We start from the raw sequence: 23,266 nt of genomic DNA on the forward strand, positions 1-23,266 counted from the left end.
TCATAACTTTCCTTCCACGGAGTAAGTGTCTTTTAATTTCACGGCTGCAATCATCATCTGCAGTGAAATTAGAGCCCCCAAAAATAAACTCAGCCACTGTTTCTGACAGAATGTGGTCCACTGGAGAAGGGAATGGCAAACCACTTCAGTATTCTTGCCTTGAGAACTCCATGGACAGTATGAAAAGGCAAAAAGATAGGACACTGAAAGATGAACTCCCCAGGTCGGTAGGTGCCCAATATGCTACTGGAGATCAGTGGAGAAATAACTCCAGAAAGAATGAAGGGATGGAGCCAAAGCAAAAACAACACCCAGTTGTGGATGGGACTGGTGATAGAAGCAAGGTCTGATGCTGTTAAGAGCAATATTGTATAGGAACCCAGAATGTTAGGTCCATGAATCAAGGCAAATTGGAAGTGGTCAAACAGGAGATGGCAAGAGTGAACATTGACATTCTAGGAATCAGCAAACTAAAGTGGACTGGAGTGGGTGAATTTAACTCAGATGACTATTATATCTACTACTATGGGCAGGAATCCCTTAGAAGAAATGGAGTAGCCATCATAGTCAACAAGAGTCTGAAATGAAATACTTGGATGCAATCTCAAAAGCAACAGAATGAGCTCTGTTCGTTTCCAAGGCAAACCATTCAATATGACAGTAATCCAAGTCTATGCCCCAACCAGTAACGCTGAAGAAGCTCAATGGTTCTATGAAGACCTACGAGATCTTCTAGAACTAACATCCCAAAAAGATGTCCTTTTCATTACAGGGGACTGGAATGCCAAAATAGGAAGTCAAGAAACACCTGGAGTAACAGGCAAATTTGGCTTTGGGGTACAGAATGAAGCAGGGCAAAGGCTAATAGAATTCGTCCAAGAGAACGCACTGGTCATAGCAAACACCCTCTTTCAACAACTCAAGGAAGACTCTACACATGGACATCACCAGATGGTCAACACCGAAATCAGCAGCTCTTCTTAAAAGGCTCCAAAAGGGAAAAATGAATTTTCAAATGGTTAAGTATTTATTATGACAAAAAAGTTAGATAATGCAACCAGAATTCTCCAGTTTGTTTAGTCTGTAGACCACCAAGCCCAATGGCTGGGCTACCTCAACTGCACAGAGTTGCTCAACTGATAAAGGAACACAAAGGATTCTTCTCTGCAGCCTAATCAGTTCTGTCTTCTTTTTGTTAACACAATACTCCTGATAAAGATAGGCTGCTTGGAATGATTCCAAAAGCACTCAGGGCAAGGCTCTTAAGTGTTCTCTTGGCATTTAGGCATGGTGATTAAACATTTTCAAAGCAATAGACTAATTCCTCACTTTAATTCTGTAACCATGAATGCAGGGCCAAACAGACTGACTTTATTATAATTAATCCTATCAAATTCTACTTTCCCTTCAGTTCTCAGAGGTTAAAATAAAAATGCAAAATGGTACAGAAATTACCAATGCTCTGTGCTTGTTCCAGTCTAAGAAAGAATTATTCATCAGAGAGATGATAAACATTTTTATAGAACACCTTTGGTTTATGAAGGTTGTTAATTAATGTCCAGTGTTCCTGAAAAAACATGGGGGAGATGGTTTTTTTGTCACTAATTCTTTTTTTTCACTAATTCTTACTTTATAACACATAGTTTTACACCAACTCCACCCAATCATTTTCAGGACGGGAAATGCCAATGTTGACCCATTTTGATATCCCTGTTATTTACATGAGATGGTGCCTGAATAGTTCTCTCAAATGTCCTTTTTCAAGGTCTAGAGTTTTTACTGCAATTATTTAATTTTTAAAAGATTTCTGATCTTTCATCACTCTCCAATTCTTCCACATGAAAAACAAAACAAAACAAAATGAAACACAAACAGTTCCTGCATGACAGAGTAAAAGCTGAAATAGCTCCTGGTAACTACAGACAGGTTTTGAGGTTTTAACTCCAGAGAAGTGTTTTTTGCTACTATAATACAGAGAACATTTCTGCAATACAAAAAACTGCCTTCAAAAGAACTGAGATGGAACAAAAAGGAGGCTGATCATATGTTCCATCTAGGACAGCCTTTCTCAATGGGGTTCCAGGAGAGAATTAAGCCCCATAGATAATGATTTGAGAAACAATTTTCTCACTAATAATACCTAGATAGGACATGATGTATAAGTGATAAGGTAACTCATTCTACAATAGATGTCTTAGGGCAAATGACTTAATTCTTCCATGGAACTGGTCAAAAGGAATTATAAACCCGCTCACCTCTATGACTAGACTTATGATTATTGCTTCCTGAGAATTACCTGTTATATTTCCTTCCTGCAGGTAAAGGTTAATGAATTTCAAGGGCAGAGGAAAAGTATAACTATCAATCAGAAGTAATAATCTCTAAAACTGTACTTCTCTGCAAAATTCTGTACCCTCCTTCGTTTCTCAACTTCTCCATTTAACGTCACTATGAAGTGGCCAGTTTTGGTGACAATGCTTCAGATCACTGGTTCTCAAATCTGTGTGCATCAGCACCAGCAGGAGGACTTATTTAATTTAAACAGACTAGGCCCCACCCCCAGAGTTTCTGAATTAGTAGATCTGGGATGGGGACACAGGATCTGTGTTTTTAACAAGTACCAAGTGACATTTATGCCTTAAATATACTTATATAACCACCCCCCCCTTTCCTTATGCATTAGGAAGTGGTAAGGTGATCTTTTATTCCCAAATAAAAAATACCCTGAAAAGCAGATCAGGTTTCTACTTTGAGCCTTCACATGAACAAATGGTACTTTCTGTCATGGTGTGATCTGATTGCACTGCTTGTCCTACATGTCACTGTGGGCCTCTCTTAATAAAATTAGAAAACCCTGCAAGCGAAACCTTCTTTGAGTATCTTAAACTGTGTGTGTATGGCAGAGACTGTATGTGTGTCCGTCACTTCAATCATGTCCGACTGTTTGTTATCCCATGGACTGTAGCCCACCGGGCTTCTCTGTCCATGGGTTCTTCAGGCACGAATACTGGAGTGAGTTGCCATGTCCTCCTCCAGGGGATCTTTCCAACCAAGGGATCCAACATGCATCTCCTGTGTCTCCTGCATCGCACGTGGATTCTTTACCACTTAGCCACCAGGGAAGCCCATGGCAGGGACTAGGAGGGAATTATTTTTCTGGACCCATCCATTGTTTACTTTTAAAACACATGAAAGCAAACTCTTTCTGGTTTGGAAGGGGCTTCAGAGAACAACCAGGATCCTTTTATTCATGTGAGACAGGTTCCTATCACAAAACTTTCCCATTTCCTTCCAAATTTCATTATTTTCTTATGGTGCTTTGAACTTCTTTGTGTGAACTAAGAAAGAAAGTGCCTCTGCTTGGCACCTCTTTTTATTAGTTGTCATAATTCATTTTAATGAGCACGTGTCTATTGCCATGTGAGGGAACTAGGGACATGAAGGGGCTGAAACAGAACCAGGGAGCTGAACCCTAGGATCACTTGCCAGTGTCTATAGTAAATATTCAAAACCAAAAAATCTTGACATCTCAGGGGGACAGAAAACAGTGGAAAAAGGTGAGAGAATGGTTTGTATCATGCTTTTTGAGACCTTGGTCAATTTGCTAAATAAAGTAAATCATTTATCTTTTACATTCATAAGATAGGAATTCATAATGAAGTCTATTTATATTTGTGTGAACTGTTAACCCAAAGAATTGATAACTTTAAAATAATAGTGAAATTAAAGTACAATATAGAGAAAAAGTAGGCTTCCCAGGTGGTTCAGTGATTAAAAAGAATCTGCCTGCCAATGCAGGAGATGCAGGAAACACAGGTTCAATTCCTGGGTTGGGTAGATCCCCTGAAGGAGAAAATGGCAACCTACTCTGGAAAATCCCACGGACAGAGAAGCCTGGTGGGCTACAGTCCATGGGATTGCAGGGAGTTGGGTATGACTTAGCAACTAAGCATGCAGTTACACAGAAAAAGTATTAGTGAACCAATGATAATCCTAATTATTTGCTTCATGATCTTAGTAAATCATATGTAGTTTAATTTTCAAATTGTTGACATGAAAATAGTACCATTAGATGAAAGGAATAGGACAGTTTTCCAGATCCTGGAAGTATGGATCTTGTAACATCCTATTAATCTCTAGTTTTAATTACACTCTTGTTTACCTTTAAACCAAGTATTTTAGAATCTGTTTACCTTTTATTTTCTAGTCTTTTTATGTAAAATTCATCCTAACAGCAACTCCATTAAATCATAACCTAAAACATCTTTCTAGCTAGTCTCCCCTCCCTGCCCCCTCCAGTGATGTATAGAACAAAGAACATGTAAACTAAGGGCACTTTCTGTACGACTTTATGAAAACAATGACAAACTAAATTTATCCCGATGAAAGTTCAGTTTGAAATTTTCTCACAAATCTAAAAACTCATGGCACAAAAGAAAATGGAATCTAAAAATGTTCCTTTTAAAAAGTATTTTCCAGAAATCTCAAGTGAGTAATTTCTCAAACTAGAAAGTTAAGAAAACCTTAAGAGACCTAATATTCAGCTACTTAAAAGAATAAACTGTACAGAAACAGTTTTATTTGAGTTCCTAATTCAAGTGTAAACAAAGTTTAAAATTCTTTTTTCTGAGCAGTAAGTAACCTGGTTGTAGGAAAGTACCATTAAAAGTTAATGATTACTATGAAAATGAGGATTTCACAACATTCTCCAGCTAGAATCTTTAAAAACATGGAAGCACTCACTAGGCAAATATCTAGGAGCTGATGCAACCTCATATCTAATTCAAATGAAAATAGTTTTATAAATATATCAATATTGAACTCAGAGACTCACTATGTATTCTAATAGCTATTATGCATACAACATCTTTATAGTGAATGCATTAAAAAAAGGTAAGCTCGGCCTGAAGGCAGATTTTTGGAATAAGGTCAAAAACAACAACAACAAAAAATCTCTATATTTTAAAGTTTAAAGAGTGTTCTATTTAATTTTGTCATTTTTTAAGAGTGTGGGATAAAACAAATCTATGTTTAGGACATATCTGACTTAGTTTCTCACTGAAATATTCTCTCTGAATCCTTACATAAATAATGAAGATGACTATATAGTGTGCATGTATTTCTCCTTGGCATTATTAAAACTACTTATGTATCCAGGAACTATGTTTCTTAATGACTTGACAAGTTCCTGTGACTATGTCAGTTTAACAGACTAAATATTAAATTATTAAGATAACAAATATAAAGGGATATTAAAATTTGAAACACGTTCACTACTTTTTAAAAAAAAAGTTTCCCTTTCTACTCAGTCTGAGGAAAGTATGAAGGAAAAGAGGAGAGAAATGGAAACCTCTGGGTATGCTCGCAACCCTGGACACTCAGAGTCTTAAAAATGATAAACTTTCTGCATTCAGACACAACACAATTAGAGTCATCTCTTCATGTTGTTAAAGCAGTTTGAATTAAAGTAGGTACAAACTAAACAACATTTAGGATTGTCAAATATTGTAAAAGTCAACAAGACACTCATGATCTTTAGTTCAATGGATAAATTCAAATACTCACTCATATAACGGAAAGTCTCTTCAGCAAGTACTGGAGAGAGGGTGTCAGATGCATGTTGCTGCTGGTGTGGAGATTGAGTCCAATCTTGGTTTTCATAAAGAAATAGAGAGTCCACTCTGAGCTTATACTGGGGTAGTTGTTCTTCTAGCAGGCTCACAAGCTCAACTTCAGGGACATCTTCATTGGAGCAGACATCTGAGGAGAAGATTCCATGTAAATGAATCCAATATATTCCAATTTACTAGGCTACAGAGAAAAATCAGTGAAACTAGTTCTGTGAAACTAAGACAATCAAGAAACATTAGTCAAGATCATGTCGCCAATGATTTTTATTGCTGTATCCTGGAATTCCAGTTGGTCTTTCTCTAGGTTTCTTTACTATAAGAACTTCCACAGTAAAAATAATACCATGACTTTTAATTATATTCTATATTGCTTAGGGAATATAACTATGGCTTTAGGTTTAAAATTTATTTCCTCCTTATCAATCTATTTAGTGCCGCTTAAAAGACATGTGATCTCAAATAACTCATAACATTTGAGGGAAAAAAGGCAACAAGACAACCAGCAGAAAACAGTGAGTTCAAAAGGAATAAAATGATATGTTCTTCAATAATAGAATTTGACCTCTGTGGAAGGATTCTTCAAAATATGGAAAAGTTACATTTTACTATATTCTCCCAGAAGCTATATATAAAAAAATTAATATTTACTGGTTAAATGTTAAACAGTAATGTTAACATTCCAGCACAGTGTCCAACATTGGTACTAGAATAAGTACTTAATCACTTTTACTTTAAAGATGTGATACATTTAAAGTCTTGAATATCTTTTACATCACTACTCTCACCTGCACATCTCTAACTGTCCCTGCATATGCTTCTCTGAACACACTTGGGCTTCTCTATCTTTATGTGTTTGCTCCTGGCTTCTTATTCCAAATGCTGCTCATCATTTAACACCTTCCTAATTTAGCAGTTTACAAAAAAAAGTTACCCTTTTTAATATGCTTAAAATACTAGGGCTTAAAATACAGAAAATACAGGATGTCATCTCAACCCTCTCATTTTTTAAAGACATCGGGTATTTCCTTTGTGGGTGGCACAGAGAAACATGTTCTAACTCTGGCAAAGAACAACAAAATTTATTTTTAGAAAATGTACCTTAAAAAAGTAAATTTCAACTACTTGACTTTAATTCAAAAATGAGGAGGCTGACATTAATCAAATACGAAGAGGCTGACCATATTAGAAAATCCTATCCATATAGAAAGACAAGCAGTGGCTTCATAACCAAAACATGAGGTACACAATCACAGATATGAGGTACATTTAAAACCTTAAATGTGTGTCTGAAGAAGCTCCTCTCAACGCTTAGCAGATCGTTAAATAAGAACTCCAAAAATACATCCAAATAACATTACTATGAATTCTAGGTGACTATTCACATTTTTTTCCTGCCATGAATATATGACATACATATTATTATTATTAATATATGTGCAGGAAGAGAAGTTGACTATAAATACATGCAGAGCTAAAAACAAACTCTTAAATACTCAAGGGTATAATGCAAGTGATGAACAAAATTAATATTCATTAAAATAACTACTATTCCATATACATTTTAATAAGCATTAATGAAATTCTGTGAAAATTCAAGACTACCAGTTGCCTACTTCCAAAATGAGTATACAGTCATGGTTTAATAGATTTGAATAATATCCTTCAGACTAGCACCTCCTATTTGCTTCTGCATTTCTGATAATGTACTATTTAGTGATTTCCTAATTGTCCAATCCTAAAATTTTTATCCTCCAAATGTTCTTTTCTTGTGTTCACGTCTTTCTAGCCACACTGCCTCATTTAGATTCAAGGTCTCCTCTTGTTTTTCGGCCTCGAAGTGATCTGTTCTCATTACATTCATATTTTCCTCCACATCTTCATATCTTTCTTATGTTACTCTCCTATGCAAAGCTAAGAAAGGCTTGAATTTCATCTAGACAGAGTGTAAAAACCTAATGAACAGTGTTGTTGTTCAGTCGCTCAATCATGTCCAGCTCTTTGCAACCCCATGGAGCAGCATGCCAGGCTTCCCTGTCCTTCACCATCTCCCAGAGTTTGCTCAAATTCATGTCCTTTGAGTCGATGATGCCATCCAACCATCTCATCCTCTGTCGTCCCCTTCTCCTCTCACCTTCAGTCTTTTTAAGCATCAGGGTCTTTTCCAATGAGTCAGCTCTTCTCATCAGGTGGCCAAAGTATTGGCGCTTCAGCATCAGTCTTCCAATGAATATTCAGGAATGATTTTCTTTAGGATGGACTGGTTTGATCTCCTTGCAGTCCAAGGAACTCTCCAGAGTCTTCTCCAACACCACAGTCCAAAGCATCAATTCTTCGGTGCTCAGCCTTCTTTATGGTCCAACTCTCACATCCATTCATGACTAGTGGAAAAACCATAGCTTTGACTAGATGGACCTTTGTCAGCAAGGTAATGTCTCTGCTTTTTTAATATGCTGCCTATGTTTGCTATAGCTTTTCTTCCAAGGAGCAAGCATCTTTTAATTTCATGGCTGCAGTTACTGTCCACAGTGATTCTGGAGCCCAAGAAAATGAAAAGTTGAGACAATCAAAAGATCCTAGAAGGGTTGTGCCTGCTAGTAGTAGAATTAAATTAATGCTAGAATAAAGCATAATGGAATATGGTCTTGTGATCTACAAACTCAGATAGCAAAGATTAAAAAAAAGACCCAAAAGAACTGATCTTATCAGCAAATAATTTAAGGACCTGCCAAAATAACAGTTTTCCAAATAAGACAACGAAATTCAAACATCAATGTAACATTGAAAATATTTGATAACAAGTTACTAGAAATGCAAAGAATAAGCAATTTGTAACCCATTACCAGTTGGAAAATAAATCAACAGAAACAAGCCCAGTAATGACAAAAATGATAAAATTAGTAAAGAGAAATTTTTAAAAAGCCATTATAAATATGCTCAAAGATTTAAGAGGAAAACTTAAATTTGATGAAAAGAGAAACAAAAGTATACTTCTAAAATTCAAATAGAACTAGAGTGAAAGTGAAGTCACTCAGTCGTGTCCGACTCTTTGCGACCCCATGGACTGTAGCCTACCAGGTTCCTCCGTCCATGGGATTTTCCAGGCAAGAATACTGGAGTGGGTTGCCATTTCTTTCTCCAAGAGATCTTCCCAACCCAGAGACTGAACCCAGGTCTCCTGCATTGTAGGCATACGCTTTACCGTCTGAGCCACCAGGGAAGCCCCCCAGAACTAGAGTACAATATTGAAATTAAAAATTCACTGGATAGCATTAACATATTAGACACTCTCCAGAAGAAAAGAAAAGTAGACTTGAAGGCACAGCAATGGTAACTATCTCAAATGAAAAAAGACTAGGGAGAAAATCCAGAGCACTATTGACTTATGTAGACAAAGTTAATAAAACTAAGTTAAGCAAAGTTGCAGAATACAAAGTCAATATATAAATTTCATTTCTACATACTAGTAATAACACCTGGAAAATAAAATTGAATAAGCAATGTTATTTATTGTAGCAGGAAAAAAAAAGTAGGATTAAATTTAACAAAGTATGTGGAAGACCTGTGTAACAAAAATTGCAAGTACTATTTAGAGAAATTAAAGAAGACCTAAATAAATGGAGGGATATATCATGTTCATGGATTAGATGACTTAACAGTCTTAAGATGTCAATTTTCTATCAAGTATGTATCATGCCATTCAAAATTCCATCACTCTTTTTTGGCTGAAACTGACACATTGGTTTTAAAATTTATATAGAAATGTGAGAGGTCAAGAACGGCCAAAATAAGTTTTTAAAAAGAAGAGCAAAGTTGGAGAATGTATACTACCTGATTTCAAGATTTACTATAGATTTCTGTACAGGACCAATCCAAATTAATGCTTTTAAAATCCAGATTGTACAAACACTGTGTTGTCTTTTCATTTGTTAATAACTTCTTAAATTCCAAAAAATAACAATTAGCATTGGATCATTTGTATAAAAGTTTAAGTAAAAAGAAAGAAAAGAAACAAATTAAAAATAGTAATAAAATGATTTACTATAGAGTTATAGTAATCAAAACATTGTAGTATTTATGTAAAGATAGACTTGGGGATTAAAGAAACAGAATGGAGAGTTCAGAAACAGACCTACACATATAAAAATCAAATGATTTTTCAATGAAGTTACCAAAGTAATTCAACAGCATAAAAGACAATGTTTTCAACAAATGGTGCAGGAACAATTAAACATTTAACTGGGGGAAAAAATCTGGACCCTAACTTGATTATATATTCAAAATTAATTATAAAATGGACAGTTGACCTTAACGTAAAAGCAAAAACTGTAAAACTCTTAAAGGTAAAACTGAAGAGATATCTTTGTGATTCTGAACTATGCAAAGATTTCTTAGAAATGACACAAAAAATATGAACTATAAAAGCAAAACTTGATAAACTGGGCTCCACCAAAATTTTAAACTTTTGCTCTTCAAAGGACACCATTAAGTAGATGAAAAGGCAAATCACAGTCTGGAAGAAAATACTTGTACCCCTTTACCTAACAAAGAATTTACATAGAATATATAAAGAACATTTATAATTCAATAGTAGGACAAATATAAAAGTGAGCAAATGATTTAAATAGAAAACTCCAAGTACCTAGAAATAGCCGATAAGCACAAGAAGAGACTGAAAATCATTAGTCTTCAGGGAAAAAGAAACTAAAACCACATAGAGATACCAGACACACCTACTAGAATGGTTAAAATAAAAACACTGATGCTACCAAGTGTTATGTTGTGAAGAGGTCAGGAAACTATGGCCCAGAAGCCAACTCTAGCCTATTGCCTCTGCTTGGCTTTATAAATTAAGTTTTATTGAAACAACTATATATGTTCTTTTATGTATCATCTATGACATCTTTACTGCTATAACAGCAGCATTTAGTAGTTGTAACTTGGCAATAAAAACAAATGAACTGCTGACACACACCATAATGTTGATAAATCTCAAAAGCACTTTGCTGCATAAAAAATCCAGACACAAAAGACAGATTAATTTATATGACCTTCCAGAACGAGCAATTTTTTTCTGTTATCATAGTAACAAAAAGCACATTGACTGGAGTTAGCAGTTGAGGGGTGGAGAGATCTGGGTATGAGGGAACTTTGGGGGGATAATAAAAATATCTTACAACTTGATTGTACTGGTGGTTACATGAGTGTACATATTTGTCAAAACCAAACTCTACACTTAAAATGGGTGCATCTTAATATACATATCTCAGTACTGGTGAATAAAAACAGAGAAAAAACCCTACAGATTTAGATGCGTTTCAGAATTTTATGGAGTTTTAGAAAAGTAGTCTTGTGCATTTACTGTATGTTATATACCTCCAACTAGTTTTGTAGCAGTATTCCATATTTAAACACAATAATACATTTTTCAGCAAACAAACATTCAAACAAAGTGGGATAAATCTAGAAATAACTGGACAGGTCAGGTTTTATGGACCAATGAGTTTTAGAACCAAAGTGTAGAAAAAAAGTTGGGTATACAGAGTTTTTAAAATTTAGTCTTGCAGATGAGGACTTACAGGGTTGTACCTGTTTTGCAAACTTATATGTCCTGAGAGCTTTATGTGCCAGATACTGATGTTAAGTGACTGCAGAGCATAGATAGCAACTCTGTCTTTTCGGAGATAGGAAGATGAGAATAGGAAGATAAGATAAGGGAGATGAGTATGACGCAGTTTCTACTGGTCAGGGCTCACAGATATAGGGAGTCAGACATAGACAAGGAACAACATCCAAGGCAGATTTTGATAATGCAGTAAGAGGGGTCCCCAACCTCTGGGATCTAATGTCTAAAGATCTGAGGAGGAGCTGATGTAATATTAATAGAAATAAAGTGCACAATAAATTTAACATGCTTGAATCATCCTGAAACCAGCCCCTACCCCTGCCCCAATCCGTGGAAAAACTGTCTTCCATGAAACCAGTTGTGGTTGGGGACCACTGTGATAGGAGACCTGAGGAAGGAGAGATTAATTCAGTGGTCTCTGAGAAGACAAGGCTGGAGAGAGAGGCTGAGTTTCATCATGGCGGGTCTTAAATGCATTTTGTCCTGTAGGCAAGAGCACTTCATTTATTAAACTGGACTCACCAGTGATGCTCTCTGAGTCTCTGTGATTGATATTCATGAGGTTTTCTTCACCCATTGGTGCTGTAAAAGTGGCATCCTGGGATTGACTCATGCAAGATCCTTTTTTGTTTTGGTTGAGAAGGATAGCTTTGGTTTGAATCAGAGTAAAGGAAATCCATCAAGCCATTGAATAAAGAAAGGTTCTGGTCAAAGGGATATTTGCTTTTAAATAGATTTTTGTTTGATGAGTCAAATGACATCTGGAGCAGAGTCCTCTCATGTGATTATCACACCTTGGATGGTCATGACCTAAAACAAAGAACACATCAAGTGACTTTAGAATTCAGCATGCTTGTTAATAACAGCAATTCAATTACCTGGAATATATGTCATTAAGAATGTTTTCCTAATGATACACACACCACGTGGATAAATCTCAAAATAATTATGCTGGATGAAAGACGCCAGACAAAAAAGGTACATAATTTATGATTCCATTTATATAAAATCAAAAAAATGTAAACCTACCTACAGTGACAGAAAGCAGATCACTGGTTGCCTGGGGCTAGGGAGGGATTACCAAGGGACAGGAGAAAAGTTTAGAGGATGATAAATATGTTCATTATTTTGATGGTGATGGTTTCACAAGTATATACATGTCAAAACTTATCAAATTGTATATTTGAAATATGTGCAATCTAATGTAAATTATAGGGGCTCCCAGGTAGTGCCAGTGGTAAAGAATCTGCCTGCCAATGCAGGAGACACCAGAGACACGGGTTCAGTCCCTGGGTTGGGAAGATCCCCTGGAGGAGGAAATGGCAACCCACTCCAGTATTCTTGCCTGGAGAATCCCATGGACAGAGGAGCCTGGTGGGCTACAGTCCACGGGGTCACAAAGAGTCAGACGTGACTGAGCACGCATACACATAGAATGTAAATATAATTCATTAAAGCTGTTTAAAAAATGTAATCTACTGTTTAAAGTAAAATAATAATAATATACAGTGGGGTCTATAACATATATAGAAGTAAAATGTATTAAAACAATAGCACAAAGGCCAGGAAGAGAAAAATGGAAATTTACTATAGCAAGGTGTTTATACCATACAGGAAATAGTAAACTACTACTCAAAGCTGAACTACAAAAATGTATATATAAACTCTAAAGCAAACAATAACTTAAGAATTACAGATAATAAATCAAAAAAGAAGAGGAAATGGAATAATATTAAGCAGAGTTTCTCAACCTTGGTGCTACTGCTATTTAGGGCTGGATAATACTTCGCTGTGTGCATTGTAGGATGTTTAGCAGCATGATAGAAGAATCCTCTTCCCAGACCTGCTTCCAGTTTTAACAGCCCCCCCCCTCAATTCCAGACAGTATCAAATGTCCCCTGGGCACAGGGATAAATTGCTCCCAGTTGAAAATTACTGATATAAAAGATGCTCAACCTTACTTATAATTAAAATAAATTAAAATGTAAAGAAAATATTTTTCATCCATTAGATCAACAAACACTATGTTTGTTGTTGGAGGGGATATGGAAAAAGTGGTACTCATACTGTTGATAAAAGTGCAAACTGATACAAGCTTTCAGAAAGGCTATTCAGCAATGCCTACTACACTTTTCAATGCATATACACCATAATTTAACAATTTTACCAGTAAGAATTTATACGATGGATATACTCACAGAGTATGCCAAGATGTAGGCATAAGGATGCTCATATAGTACTTTCTTAAAAAAAAAAAAAAAAATACACACACAACTGGAATCAAAACATTCATAAAGAAACAGTTTACAGAGGAACACAAAACAATACAGTGCATTAAATACATGTGTGTACTTAAAAAAAACCTAATTGTTGCCAATTAAAAAACTGTTTAATATTAATTTTAACCCTAGCTTTATATCAAAAGACAACCTCTACTAAATAGTGTCTACTTAGCAACATGCAGCTTCTATTTATGGCTAAATCGTTCTCATGCCTACTATTTACAGGCATCATAAACACTGTGTTGTTTTTTTTTTTTAACAAGAGTCACCACCAAGAAATAGAGAAGACCAAAATACAAGCAGTAGAGGAGACTGAAAATGGTCACTAAGGTACTGCAGAGACACAATCCCAGCAAACACTAGGAAAGAGAATTTCCGAGATAGAATGGGCAAAAGAGTTAAACACACAGAAATGTCAAAAAAGGTATCTGGTTTTTAAAAGGGGGTATACAGAGACCATAAAATCAATAGTAATGATCTAGAAAGCAGTCCAACCAAGAGGTTAGGCCCAAAGCCAGGCTGTAAGTAATCACGAAAAAGAATGGAGCATAGTGAGCATACACTGAGGTTTGTAATATCCAGGCTTTCCGATTATCATGGACAAGTAAAATTTAAAAAAACCTCTGTGGTTATTGGCATAGGGTTGCTGTTTTTATACTTCATAAATGGATAAAAAATGTATAAGGAAAAAAACATAATAAACAACAGTCTTTACCAGAGAAGTTTATAATTTTATGTTGGTATAAGAAAAAATTTCCTATACTTGAATTCAGAAAACTAATAAATTTTTAAAATTCCATCTTATATAAACAATTATTTTCTTGAAATATGTTTGTCAATATAGTAATCTGTACAAGCCAGTGCAACATGAAGTAAAGCTGAAAGTATTTATTAGGTACTTTAATTTTAATTCCAGTTGTCAAAAACTCATTTTCCTATCCAAACTCAGTCTATTGCATGCAATTAAATTCTTCCCCATGTGCTATCTTACTGTCCAAGCTGTCATTTCCAAATTAACCACTGCAAGGGCAATGGAACTAAAATGGGATCAAACCAATTAAGATTTGCCTACACCCACCCCCTGAAGTTGAAGGGAAGAAGAAAGCACCTTCCCTGAAGAACTCGACCGCCAGGAGCCTGAACAGAATCTCAACTAAGAGTTCTGTCCACAAAGAATCGATAACCGTTGAGCTGGCAACTGAAAATCACATGTTATGTAAGTCCTTACAGCACATGTAATTTTTATCAAGTTCTTTCAAATTATAATACTCCAGTGCTATATTCTTAAAAATAGAATGGTAATGCAAATATAAGAATAAACATGCTACTGTCTAATAGGTCATTAGTTCAGAGTCAGCAAATGTACTGACTGAATTTGACCTGCCACCTGTTCTCTGTAACCTGTGAGCCAAGAACAGGTTTCACATTTTTAAACTGTTGGGGGAAAGAAAAAAAATCAAAGTTAAAATGTTTCATGGATGTGTAACAAATATGTGAAATTCAAATTTCAGTTTCTATGAGTGAAGTTTTACTGGAGCAGAGCCACGCTCCCTTATGTGTCGTCAACTGGTTGCTTTCATGCTACGATGGCAGAGCTTAGTAACTGTGATGAAAACCTTATAGTCAGCCAAAGCCTAAAATATTTACTATCTGACCTTTTATAGAAAAAGATTTCAGACTCCTGATCTAGTAGTAAAATGATTCAGACATCAAATAACCATCTGTATATATCAATAGTTTCCTAGTTCAAAATTCTGAAATAGGGAACCACCTACATTTAGGTATACTTATAATTAGATCACTATCTCTAAAGAATTTCAGTAAGGAACAGACTTCTATTTTCTATACCTACTAGTATATTTAAAAGTTATTTTCAAGTTCTAATAAAATATTTTTTAAAAGTCCATAAGTTACAAATTCGGAGAAGGTGATGGCACCCCACTCCAGTACTCTTGCCTAGAAAATCCCATGGATGGAGAAGCCTGGTAGGCTGCAGTCCATGGGGTCGCGAAGAGTCAGACACGACTGAGCAACTTCACTTTCACTTTTCACTTTCATGCATTGGAGACGGAAATGGCAACCCACTCCAGTGTTCTTGCCTGGAGAATCCCAGGGACGGGGGAGCCTGGTGGGCTGCCATCTATGGGGTCGCACAGAGTCGGACATGACTGAAGCGACTTAGCAGCAGCAGCACCAGCAGCAAGTTACAAATTGCTTGTGAAGTGGAGAGGGAAGGGAAAGTGAAAGAAGGAAGAAAGAGAAAGAAGAGAGGCAGGATGAGGAGGAGGAGGATGAAAAGGAATAAAAGCAAATGCCTTTCATATGGTCCAAATGGGTTCTTAAACAAAATTGTGGTCCTTAATCATACTGTAATCAAAGACCACTGTGGAAATCTACTGATAACTTCGGGATCTTCTGCTTGCTACTCTGTTATACACTGGCTGGTTTAATCTCATATTTTCGTTATGATTCCCATTTTTGTTTTTTATGTTTACTATAGCACACAGGAACACAAAAAACTGTATGTGGGTGTTCACTGTGGATGCTGGTATCCATCTTTAGTCTAGAGAATTGCTTTTAAATTAGTTTCAGAGGTTTTGTTAATGATTTGGGCTTAACTGTCATATACAAGAATAGAGAAACCCAGGTGAACACAGAACTAAGTCCATCTCCAGAGTCATGCAGGAAGAATCTAGGTCTCCAGGGCAGTTCAGGAACCTGACCAACCTACACACTGTGCACCAGGTCAGGGGTGATCTGGAAGCAGTATGTTCTTCCTTATGACTCTTTAGGACTAAGGAAACCCATTGGCTGTGCCCTGGTCTAGGATCTGAACTCCTCCCTAGGATTAGTTTAGACTAGCAATTCTGACCGGAGAAGGCAATGGCACCCCCTCCAGTACTCTTGCCTGGAAAATCCCATGGATGGAGAAGCCTGGTAGGCTGCAGTCCATGGGGTCACAAAGAGTCGGACACTTACTGAGTGGCTTCACTTTCACTTTTCACTTTCATGCATTGGAGAAGGAAATGGCAACCCACTCCAGTGTTCTTGCCTGGAGAATCCCAGGGACGGTGGAGCCTGGTCGGCTGCCGTCTGTGGGGTCGTACAGAGTCGGACACAACTGAAGTGACTTAGCAGCAGCAGCAATTCTGACATATAGGATATATATATATATATATATATATATATATATAGCAATATAGGACAATGTATGCACCTTGGCATTAGACAAGCCTGAATTTTATCTCATTTACTGGTTTTCTGATTCTGAGCACATTACTTCCCAGTTTATAATTGTTGAGGCAGAAGTAATAATCAATTATTCTTTACAGGGAGGGTCAAGTATGATAAGCACCAAAATGAATAACAGAAATTCCTAACTCGGTAAAGATGTACAGTGGACACTGAAATGTGACACTCATCCCCTCCAGCTACCCCCTTTAACTTGGCCCTGAAGAAAAAAATGATGTCTTCTTAATATTTCTAAGGTTTCTGACCCAACAGTCAACTCTGAGCTCAGAATGGCTACTTTATGTATTAGATGTAGTCTAAAGATTACCACTGAAAAATCTTCATTTAGAAAGAGATAAAGATTAAGCAATAAAGCAACAAGTGCCATAAAGCAGGACCACTGAAGGAGATTATTACGGAACTGATTCCTTCATGGATTCTGGGGAAGGGCTGCTGACCATAAAAGCTTAACTGTAACTAGTGGCATTAGCTTCCTATTGCTGTTCTAATGAATCACCACAAATTTCAGTGGCTTAAAACAACACCAATTTATTATCTTACAGTTCTGGACCTCAAGGGATGAAAAACTTTCAGTGGATCAAAACCAAAAACCAAGGTATTGGCAGAGCTATGCTTCCTCTTTCGGCTCTAGGGGGAAATTCCTCTCCTGTCTTGTCCAGCTTCTAGAGCTGCAGTCCTTGGCTCAGGGGCCTTTCTTCCATCTTCAAAGCCAGTATCTCCGGATCTCTCTCTCTCTCTGCTTCCCCTGTCACATCACCGTCTTCTGCCAAATCTTCTGCTATCTCCCTCTTATGGACAATCATACTTTTATTTAAGGCCCAACTGGATTAGCCAAAATAATCTCCCCCTCTCAAAATCCTCAATGTGGTCCTTTCTGCAAAATCCCTTTGGCTGTATCAGGTAATATTCACAGGTTCCAGGAGACTAAGGTCTAGGTATCCTGGAGGGCCATTATTGAGCCTGTCACAGAGGTTAAGAACATGGATTCTGAACCCCAGTTCTACTAATATTGCATGACCTTGGACAAGTTACTTAACCTCATTTCTTCATTTGTAAGTGGCCTTAATAACATGTCTCCTTTATGGAGATTAAGTGAGTTACAAGAGGATAATAGAAGAACCTGCCTCAGATGGTCACTGGGAAATTCCATGAGTTACTACATGTAAAGCTCTTAGAACAATACCTCAGAATACAGTAAATGCTATGCAAATATTAGTTATTATTATTTCTATCACCATCAAATAATACTATTTTATCTTTATCATTATAATTATTCAAGACTACAGAAAGCTGTACACACTGTAAAGCCTACGGTTGATTGCTTTATGATATCTTCTTGCAACTAAGAAGTCACATTTACTTCCTGTCCTCTGAATGAGTGATGCTAGTTTAGTGCCCTTTATCATTTTCTCTCTACCTCGTGATGCATAAATAGAAAGTCTGCAGCGTCACAGTCCTAAATGCAGTCAAAACTAAACTCTGGCAAGCACAAACAGTACATATCCAGTGCCTTTCCTAGTTCATACACACACACTTCCTTGAGTACTTTCTACTTGCTATGCTGGATCTATATTCATTCTTTTTAGGAACAACTTCACCACTTTTCTTCATAAAACAATCAACCAAGCATGCATTATTTAACAAGAAGCCAGCTTTTGTAATTCTCGCACATTTAGGAGAAAATAAACTAAACCGGCCCAGTGACTTATTTTAATAACAATGAGACATAAAAAGAACAAACAAAACATGTCATTGATATAAATACTGCTGGCAGAATACAACAGGCGGATGACTTAGTTTAGCTTAGCCATGGAAACTAAATGGTCAACAGTGAGGGCCTAAATATAGGTCCTGTGCCATTAAAAAAAAAAAAAAATCTTGCTACTTCCTTAAAACAGGATACTCTGACCAAAACAGCTTTACAGGATAGGCTAAAACAATTCAGGGACACTTCACTTGGACAAGAGTGCAGAGCCTATAATTACAGTAACTATAATGATGTGACAAATATTTAAATTGAAAAAATATACTTAAAATTTTTATTGTACAAATAATACTTTGGGGATTAATTTAAAATACATGCTGGCTGCTGATCTGCCTGGAGAAATGGGAACAGTGACAATCACTAATTCCAGCAGCAGCTCTGGTAGGCAGTGAGAACCTTAATCCAGACCAAAGATAAACTGTACAATTTCAAACATAAAATAAACGTACCACGTTCCTACATTAAACAACAGACTTTCAAGAGACTCATTAATTTTCTGGCTACATCAAAAGATAAAACTTACTGAAAAACCCCACAATAATTTTAAAGTCAGATACTAAACTACAAAAAAGTCTACAGGAAGGTTTCTGTGCTAAAAGCTGAAAAAGGGGTGGCGGCGGAGGGGTGTACCTCTGAAATCCACCCTGGATAGTGAGCAACAGATCTCACAAAGGCAGAGACCACACACGACGCCAGGGCCAGCTGCACGGGTGAGCCACAGTACACCGCCTCCAGTACACCACCTCCAGCACACCTATGCTACCAGCAGCTGTAGAGCTCACCCCAGGAGCTATGTGGTCCCAGCAAAATCTTGACCCCTTTTTTGTGTGTCATTCAATTTGATGACCAGTAGGGTTTCCAGAGTATAAAATACAGAGAGGCAGCTCTACTTACAAACAGGATGAATTCCAAAAGGCTGTGAAATCCATTAGTCTAAAAGTCCAAAACTATGAGTGAGATTTAGGTTTTTGGGGTCCACATTTCCTCTGAGCTGGTATATTTCTGGCATTAAAAAAAAAAGTGTCCTGTTTTGTTTACAATGAACATTTACTGAGGCAGGCAACCCCTCCCTTCCACAATCTCCACCAACAGAAGGGAGGGAACCTCTGGCAGCTAAGGAATCCACACTAGAGTTTCACCTGCAGATTAGAAATGGCCATGATCCCACGGTGCCATCTGTGGTGTTTGATAAGTTTCCACAGAACCACTTTCACTCATCATACCCAGCCTTCAAGTTCTTGAACTTCAACTTTAACCTGAATTAGACTTTGACTAAACAGGCATCCCATTTTAGACATTCATATCTCTTCACCTTTGGCTGCCTGTCAAAGGTACTGGCACATCCTGGGACTGTCCTTAATAATCATTTTTGTTACCCAGTCATAAATTTAACATGCGTAATTTTTTCACTTTCAGTTTTTTACACAATTTGTATTTTCATGGTGATCCATCTATCACCAGTACTGCTTTCAGAGACAAAACGGGGCTTTATAATATTTACAAGATACCTCAAAAGTATACACATATAAAATAAACATGCTATAAATAACAATGGCTGAGTTGGAAATCATTTCATCTACTGGTGATCGGCGGAGCTGAACTTGATCCATAGCATCCATGGAGCTGAACTTGATCTGTAGCATCCATTGCCCCTATCCAGAAACTTTCAGAAGTTACAGGTTTTAAGCAGACAAGCTTGTGTTTCAGAGGATTTATAAGAAAGAAAATCTACCATGCAAGGACAGGACTTTCTGTCCTATACATTTAGAGATGTAGTTTTCCACTTGATCTTAGCCAAAAGGCCCAGAAGTGATTGGAGAGACGTAATTTTAGATGTCGCTTATGCGTGACATTTGGTTTCAAGCCAAATATTGAAGAAGGTTTGAAGAAAAAATTAGTCTACTGTCCTGTCTGCAAAGATAATGAATTTATGTTTCAATAATCCAGTCTGAACTATGGCAGTAGAAAGGGATACTGTTTCTCTATCCTTCCTCAACAAACAGTAAATAGCAAGAGAATGGGTGACTGCTAATATGTATCTGATTCATCAGGGTCATCAAATCACTAAGAGCTAAAACCACCATGGTTGGATGGCATCACCAACTCGATGGACACGAGTTGGAGCAAGCTCCGGGAGTTGGTGATGGACAGGGAGGCTTGGCGTGCTGCAGTCCATGGGGTTGCAAAGAGTCAGACATGACTGAGCGACTGAACTGACTGAAAACCACCACAGCAACACTGAAGAAGATTTTCCAGGCAAGGAACCATCTGTGAGTCAATGATTAATTTTACAGCAGGCATATTATACAACTGTGGTTGTATATTCCATATAGTACCTTTTACAAAATTAGACAAATAATCCAAAAGAAAAAAAACATTAGGGACTTTTTTAAGAAAGCCAGGTCTAGTCATTATTAGAAGCCTTCTGTTTCATGTTTGACACCTACATCCTCATCAAAGTACAATGACAATTATTAAAATATGATCCCAATCATGAGGAAAATGTTAAATCATGCTCTCATGCCTACTCTTCAAGAAGTTAGGAAAGCAGGATTTAAAAGAAAATGTTAAGAAATAATATTTTATGGTGTTTAAATAAGTTTTACCTATCTGGAAAATTCATACACCCAGGTGTGCTGGCATCTTTTTTTTCAAGTTTTTTTAAAAAATTTATTTTTAATTGGAGGATAACTGCTTTACAATGTTGTGTTGTTTCTGCCATACAACATCGCGAATCAGCCATTAACATACGTATGTCCCCTCTCTCGAACCCCTTCCCCACCCCCCTGGTTTGAATAACTATGCCATCTAATAAAGATTATCATTACCATTGGATTTTATTTTCCAATTTTTGGAAGTATAATATTAAACATGTTAGTAAATGTGCTTCCTTTTTCCATTTGGCATTTCAATGAGTTACACACACTGGTGTTCAAAAGTTAAAGTCAGAAAAGTTAAATAAAACCTTTATATTTATAATGGATTATGAAATAAATTACATACCCCATTTATTTTTATAGGCTTTTCATTAATTATCCACAATCACCAATTGGTAATATTAAAACAGTCTTTCTGTGCCTCAGTTTTCTCATTTATAAAATAGGAGCAATAATAGGACCTATTTTATGTGGATTAAATGAGTTAATATTTATAAAGCATATACAGTAGTATTTGGTACACAGTAAGCATTAGTTATGTGTTTAACAAAATGTAAAAGCTAAATAGATAAGGAGGTAGAATTATAAAATACAAATCACGCCATTTCATGGTACCTGGTCATGGCACACAGACTTAAAAGAAACAGGACTCAGATCCTCTCCACATGGTCAGCAGCCCTGGCTCTCAAGAAGAACATGCTTTTAAAGAAAGCATGGTTCGTATCTCATTGCTCTATATCTCTCTATATCTATCTGGGAGTGCCACCTAGCAATAATTCAGGAGTTATTAACCGTTATTCTTACCTAAGGTAATCCTTTCTTGTCACTAATTACTGGCCTTAGAGGAACTCTTCTAATTCTATAAAAATTTACCCAAATAAAAAGCCCTTGGTGAGAATGCAGACTAATACAGCCATTCAGAAGACCCCTAGAAACTATGCTGTCAAATTAAGTACACACATACCCTTCAATCCAGCAGTTCTGCTCCTGGGTATATCTATCTTGAACAGATTCTCATATTAGCACATAAAAAGACAGGTGTCAGATTGTTTCTTGCCTTGCTATTTGTGATAATAAGGTAAGGGCCTGCTCCCTGGAGACTAATAGGTTAAATGTGGATACACACCATGGAGTAACACAGCACTAAAAATACAGTGCTGAGTGAATAAAGCAGGAAGCAAAATGAGAGATGCCACAATGCAATTCACATAAATTAATGTTTTCTGCATTATAAACATCAAAATGCTTGCCTGGTTGAGAAGAGAGTGGGAGAATTTGGAGCAAGGTATGGAGATACAAGGGAAAAAATTTTAAAAACCGATGAAATCCTACTGTTGTTTAGACAGACTACTTATCGTATCATTACTATTGCATCTCTTCAGTCCTTAATGTCTGAACATGTACCTGGACATGAAAACACTTGCTGGAGAGAGTATATGCAGAACTAGCAATCTCTGCGATGTAAACTATGTGGGGCACAGTTCCTGACAATTTCTTAAAAGGCCATGTTACTTTTCTATTACTATCTAGCTGCTCTAAAGCAGTATAACTAGATTTCAACTAAAAAAGTAGTTAAAAAATACAAAGTGAGATTAAGCCTTGATGTTGACATCTTCAGGTGTTTGGTTATCTGGTAAAAAAAAATTTTTAAGGGAAAAATGCTAAAAGTTCAAAGATGACAAGAGTTTAAAAGTGGCATATAATAAGTTTATATTTGTTAAACAAACCTACTTACCATCTAATGAATAGCTCAAAATTACTAAATGCATACCTCAAAAGGGTAGACTGTTCACATTCACAAAATTTAGTGATTTTCTTCTCTAAGAGAAAGAGCAACTTGATACTTAACCTCTATCTGAAACTCTATCTAAGAGTGCACCATCTTTGAACCACCCGGCAAAAGAACTACACAAGGTTACATAATCAATTCTAACACTGCAAAAGTCTTTTCAAGATAGGTTTTCTTATAACTTCTGTAAACAGTGGAGACTAAGTTTGATATGAATTACTGAAATTTTGTAAAGTTTTATAAATGGAGAAAATAAGCTACTGGAAGG

General features: G+C 36.6%; 1 protein-coding gene across 3 annotated transcripts in view; it reads right to left on the reverse strand.

The window, feature by feature from the left end:
• TRAK2 (trafficking kinesin protein 2) overlaps window positions 1-23,266 on the reverse strand; it is a 73,623-nt gene that overhangs the window by 33,303 nt on the left and 17,054 nt on the right. For 2 of the 3 annotated variants that reach the window (XM_070770198.1, XM_019975021.2), the window contains exons 2-3: window positions 11,776-12,063; window positions 5,566-5,760 (exon numbers count right to left, since the gene is read on the reverse strand). In XM_070770198.1, coding sequence (XP_070626299.1) covers window positions 5,566-5,760; window positions 11,776-11,866 — 286 coding nt within the window. In that variant the 5' untranslated portion in view covers window positions 11,867-12,063. Of the gene's footprint in view, window positions 1-5,565; window positions 5,761-11,775; window positions 12,064-14,643; window positions 14,663-23,266 lie in introns of those variants that run through there. The other variant, XM_070770197.1, reaches the window with a different exon arrangement.

This window comes from Bos indicus, chromosome 2, assembly GCF_029378745.1.
Source record: "Bos indicus isolate NIAB-ARS_2022 breed Sahiwal x Tharparkar chromosome 2, NIAB-ARS_B.indTharparkar_mat_pri_1.0, whole genome shotgun sequence".
Lineage (NCBI taxonomy): Eukaryota > Metazoa > Chordata > Mammalia > Artiodactyla > Bovidae > Bos > Bos indicus.